General features: G+C 32.4%; 1 protein-coding gene across 1 annotated transcript; it reads right to left on the bottom strand.

The window, feature by feature from the left end:
- Nucleotides 1–5,915: 5,915 nt before the first annotated feature.
- On the bottom strand, nucleotides 5,916–6,350 carry LOC129869891 (chitin-binding lectin 1-like). Its single transcript, XM_055944467.1, has one exon. It carries the CDS (start codon nucleotides 6,348–6,350, stop codon nucleotides 5,916–5,918), a length of 435 nt encoding a protein of 144 aa, XP_055800442.1.

Raw genomic sequence — 6,350 nt, 5'->3', positions numbered from 1 at the left:
TTGTGGATTTCGAAGGATGCTGATACCTTCCCTTTGAAATAACTTGAACCCCTTACTTAGGATCCATTGAATTTGTAGACATTTTTAAATAATTGATTGGTTTCTAATTATCCTAAAATTATGGTGACTCCTTAAATTAAACTATTTTCTTTTAAAATCTCTTTTGAACAATTGAATTGATTTTTTTTTACGAATCACCATGACGTTCTAATAGGAATGTAACACTTATTACAGTTACGCCTCTGAGCTTCTATTTTTTGTAGTATATATACAAACATATTTTAAAATTATTTTGATAATAATTTATTCATTATTAATATTTTACCAAGTGTCTGTACATGTATTCGGAGATATTTTCTGCAAATGATATTCAAAATTATTTTTCTTTTCATATGATAAAAGAGTTCTTTGTTCATATGAATAAAGGGCTATTCTTTTAATATTGCATAAAAACTACCTTTTTTATATACATATACCTTTCTCATATTTTTCTACACATAGTTGGTGATAATATACTTTACTTACTTAGTACATACTTTTTTTTATACATATATTCTTATACAATTTTAGTGTATATATTTTTATATTATGTTTGTTATACTTGCAAATAATAATTTTATCTCCTCCCGTTTTGATGAATTAAGTCTAGCTGGGTACCACATTTTGTGGATTTCGAAGGATGCCTAACACCTTCCCTTTGGAATAATGTAAACCCTTACCTAGAATCTAAACTGGTTTTTCGCAGATTAAAACGTGAGTCATACAGGTCATGCATCAAATAGGTTTTCCTTATTTTCCTAAATAAATTAGGTGGCGACTCCATACAATAATTAATCTTTTTTAGAGTCCATATGTTGTGTTTTATCTAACCTCGGTTAAAAATAGGGCATAACAGGGGTCTCGCAGACCATATACCTCAATCACAATATCTCATTATCCTTGCCACCTCCTAGTGGTCAAGGGATCACAATGCATCCACTACCCTGCCGTAATACTGCCTCAGACAGGGACTCAAGATACAAAGGTTTAAAGGTGTTTCATTTTCTTTCTCAAAAAGAATGTGCATATTTCTCAACTTCTATGATGAATGAGGATGAATGCATCAAAACACATATGACATGGAAGTAATATTCAATTCACATGTGGTAGAAGGTTCAAAGTTCTCAAAACTTAACCTACACATGATATTCACCCTCAATAAATAGTAATAGGAATATTCATCCCTTTCTCAACAATATTTCAATACTCAAGCATTCTCAAAACCCCCAACTTAACCTCTCAAGCGAGCATCACAAGTCAAATAATATACTCAAGCCTCTCTCTTAGGCAAATCACGAATCACATGCTCTCAAAGCAAATAAGATAACAAATAAGGCCTCCACACGGGCTATGTAATACAAATAAACCCTCACATGGCAATATATTAATAAATAAGCCCCCACACGGGCATCACAATATATATATAACATTCTCAACTCATACTACAACCTCATTCCAAAGTCTATAACATATGAATGACTAATTACCCCTTCTCAATCTCAAAGAAGGATAGTCAAACCTACCTCAATTGCCGAAACCGCACTCGAACACCTCCACGGAACAAGCAACTCTCGAATTCAATGCCCGGACTGATAATCCACTATCAACAATAAAACATACACATCACAAGGAGTCCAATGACACCCATATTGATAGGTTTCGGAATCGGGGGTAAAATGGTCCAAAAATTAATTATTTCTGAAAAAGGTCAAATCTGGAAATTTATTGGATAATCACATTCTACTTGTAATAAGAAACTCATGATTGAAAAAACCATAAAAATAGAGCTCAAAACGAGTTAGAAATCACCATTTTCCTTAAATTCGAATTAGGGAAGAAACAAAGATTTTTGGGGTTTGAAACTAAACTTTAGGGGTTAAAATCTTCAAAAACTTAATGAAAAAGGAAGGTTTTAGGTCAAAAATCACTTACCCAATACTTTGCCTTAAAAATCTATCACCTCAAGGAGTTCAAAAACTCAAACAAATGATGAAAAATATTAAAATGGAAAGAAAGGGGCATTTTCTGCCAAAAAGCTATTGTTCACGCGTGTTTTATATAAATTTTTGAAAATCACCCTCAAGGTCATTACAATTTGTATGGTACAATCCAGAAGAAAGTGCAGGTAATATTTCGTGCACAGTTTTCTTCTCTATATTTATTGTAGTAATATAAAGGTATTCAACCTTTTCTTCATTTGCAGTCTCAATATGATAGTAATTTTGGCGAATACCCTTGAAACTTAACAAGTTTCTTTGAGACTTACTACAACACAATGCATTATCAATTATCAATATCGTTCCTCCAGGTAGTAATAAGACCTCTTTTCCAGAGCCTTCAATCAATTTTGTACTACCAGATATTGTATTGACATAGGTCTTTTTCATAATTAAATGACAAAAATATTTCTTTTCTTTTAATATTGTATGAGTTGTGGCACTATCCAAAAGGCACATATCTCCATTATTCATCTTGAATCCAATTGAAAACTGAGAAATTTATTTATCTTCATAAATAAAAATGCATTATAAGAAATAAAATAAATAACAATATTGCTATAAAAACATAAGTCTCCCCTTTTTTTTCTTTTAAATACATAAACGTAAAAACACGATAATTCAAAGTACATAAAAATGACAACATATTGAAAAATATGAAATTAAACATCAATTAAGATCCTTGAAAAAATCTTCAACCTCCAAATGAGTAATATAATTGAGGTCATTAAAGTCATCATCTCTCAAAGCCAGATTTACTTCAATATTATCATTATGCAAAGGTCTTGCCTCAACATTATTTTCGAACTCCAAGTGTGACTCTATCCGAGCATTAGAAGAAGAGGCACCACCTCTATTTGCCTTTCTTTTGAAAGAATTTTGATAAAGCCTTACAAAATGCTCAAACGTTCGACATTCATTTTTTCAGTGGTCTTTCATGCCACAACGATGACGGTTACACTTTGAAGGGCCATTTTGAGAACTGATATTGTTCTCCCTTTTATGTTGACCACCACCACGATGATTATTATATCGTCTTCTTCCATTGCCACGCCCACGCATATTATTGTGGCCTTGATTTTTATTTTGTCTTCTTTCAGACTTGCCATGTGCTTCTACCATATTTGCTTCCGATAATGGAGCAGTTCCAGTGGGACGGACTTCATGATTTTTCATTAAAAGAGCATTATGTTGGTCAGCCACCAGAAGGCATGAGATCAATTCAGAGTATTTTTGAAAACCCTTTTCACGGTATTGCTGCTGTAATATTACATTAGAGGCATGAAAAGTAGTTAGTGTCTTTTCTAACATGTCCTCATCATTTATAGTTTCCCCACATAATTTTAATTGGAAAGTTATTCTAAATACAGCAGAATTATATTCAATTACACTTTTAAAGTCTTGAAATCGTAAGTGCATCCACTCATAACGAGCCTTTGGCAATATCGTTGCCCTGAGGTGGTCATACCTCCCTTTTAAATCACTATATAAATAATTTTTCTTTCTTTATAAGATAGAGGACTCAAATTTGTTTAAATACTCCATCTCTTTAAGCGCATCTTCCCACATTAGTAAATTTGTTTCAAGCATGTGACCTTCATTTTATGAATTGAAAGATCTGAATTTCTATTAGCAATGAAGTATTTCACTGGAACTAATTTGAAGAATCATACTCGATGTGTATAAATGGAATCAAGCAACTATTGTAAACACTATTAGATATAAAGGTTTTTTCCGCTAATCAGTGAGAAATTTATGTTATTGAACATGATTTTCTCATTCATTTCCCACCGAACCGGCTCATTGGAATATATATGATGGAAAATAGATTTTTATTGAAATAATGAAAAGCTTTCTAATTTTTCCGTATTATTTTTTTTCTTTATGTTTTCAATAATTCAACCAAAAAAATCTATGAAAACAGCCACTAAATATTTTTTTAGTGAAAAAATAGTGATTTTTTAGTGTCTGAAAGCTCAGTTATAAAACATTTGTATGAAGAAATACACCTTATGGGTGAAGTGAATTCAGTCATACTATTTTTAAGGAAAAGCAGTATGTGGGACACAAATTACTCAAACTTCCTGGGCGGTCAGAAAATATTTAAGGCGAAGTTGTTTTTTGTTGAGTGCTCTTATGCACCACCGCAAGGAGTCGTGGAGCAGTGGTGGGATTGATTCATCCTCAAGCAGAGGTTTTGGGTTTGAGTCTTGGGTATGGAAAAAGTCATACTGGGAGATCCACCCTTGAATAAACCTTATAGTGCGCGATTCGAATTTAATCGGAGCTCTACAGACTCCGAACACCGGGGGAAAAATCAAAAAAAAAAGTGCTCTTATGCTTAAATAGATTTGGGAGAGGCTCGCTCTTATTATAACTTTGGACTGCTATTGATGGGTCGAGATTGAAAAAAAAAACCTGTATAAAAAATGTATATAGATGTATACACATTTCTGATATATAATTTATACATTAGATATATATGATATACATTATTTATACAATATCTATAAATTACATATACATATGGCCATTTTCGTTGAAACTTTTTGTTGTTGCTTGTACATATTGGTAAGTATTACATTTCTTTTTCCCCTTGTTGAAACTTTTGAGTTAGAAAAAAAAAATTAGTGAAAAAATGACATTCAAAATAGAAAAATCTTAATAATTCAGTTGATTGACTATATAAACTTTCAATTTTATTGGTGAATACGATTATCCACCTTATAATCCCTCTCCATTTTCCTTTTCCCTATTTTTTAATTTTTTTTTGACATTGTTACTTGTAGTTATCCCTATTTTTCCATCATTCAAGATACAAAAGGGACAAGTGAGGCTTGTTCAGTTGGTTAAGCACCTCTACCCACGACCGGTAGGTCCTGGGTTCGAGTCACATTGGAGGGGAAGTGTGGAAACACTATAAATCCTCCAAAATGGGGGTAAAAAAAAAAAAGATACAAAAGGATAAATTTAACTTTCCAATGATATGAGCACATGTTATGAGCCAATAGTGTGAAAAGAAGTAGCCAAACAACTTGACATTTTCCACACTCCTAACCTAACCACCTAACCAAGTTGTTGCAAAACTAGTAGCCAAAATAAAGGCCTAACTACTGCACGTTCCCCGATTGAAATATCAAAAAGATGAGAAAATGACAAAAGCAAACGCTTTAAAATTGTCATAGCGATCGCTTTTAATCTCCATCAAATATTTATAGAAATAATGAATTATGTTAATCAAAAACATCAAGAAAGTCTCGTAAATATTAAAAATTACAACATGAAAATATTACACTAGAAAAAAAAAATTAGACGTCAAAAAGTTGCACAAGAAATGCACTTCCAAATATGAGTTCTCATTGATTTTTTTTTTTTTTACAATTGTATATGTTATCTTCCATCAACAAAAATGTTCATATATTAACCAAGGTTGATCTCATTACCCCCACCATCTTAAATGATACTCCCTCTGTTTCGTTTCAATTTATGTGATAACTTTTTAATTGTGAATTTAAATAAGTCTTTTTTTAATCGTAACTTTTTGCACAGATTTTTTAATTGATACGATATTTATGTAGTTCTTAATATACTCCCCAATTAAAATGAAATATGAGAGGAAGAGAAACAGTATATGATTAGATCAAATATGAGAAGGAAAAAAAATACTGACGACAAATTTTACAAAAAGAAACAAGATGGAAGGCTAATTAAAAGGCCTTATTGGAACTATGAGACAGGTAGATATCAAGAGAAGATAATAATTCTAATTAGCACAAACCTATGAAGATTAAAATATTCTTAGGCACTAAATTTCTTGTCTTTGAAATCTGCAGCTAGCTAATTGTTTTCTTCTTCATGTTCATAAAATTTGATTAATATTCATCTCAAAGCAAGCAATGCCAAGAAAAATCCACCAATCAAAAGTGAAAATCCACTAGTAAAGTCCCTTTTGGCACCATTAAAATATTGATCAACGGGGTACAAATTCCCTGGTGGACCATTCATATATATGAATTGCGAATTACTTGGTGGATTTGGACTATAACCACCACCACCACCGCCCTCGGAAGGAGGAAGAGGAGGAGGAGGACAATATCCACTTGGTGGTGGTGGTTTCTTTGGCGGTGGTGGCGGCGATGGAACGGGTGGTGGTGGTGGTGGTGGAGATGGTGTATTACATGGATTGTTACAAGGACAACCACCACATTTGTTCTCAATATTACCTTCATCAAGTTTTCTTGGATTATTCAATAATCCATTGGTTATTTGTGTAGAAGCCACAAGAATGAGAAAAAGAATTGGGAGTTTTGACAT

This window comes from Solanum dulcamara, chromosome 10, assembly GCF_947179165.1.
Source record: "Solanum dulcamara chromosome 10, daSolDulc1.2, whole genome shotgun sequence".
NCBI classification, from domain to species: domain Eukaryota; kingdom Viridiplantae; phylum Streptophyta; class Magnoliopsida; order Solanales; family Solanaceae; genus Solanum; species Solanum dulcamara.
This window is presented reverse-complemented; position numbering and strand designations above follow the sequence as displayed.

Bases quoted from the DNA above. Each gene is read 5' to 3' on its own strand.
- LOC129869891 (XM_055944467.1), bottom strand. From the start codon at position 6,350: ATGTCAAAACTCCCAATTCTTTTTCTCATTCTTGTGGCTTCTACACAA.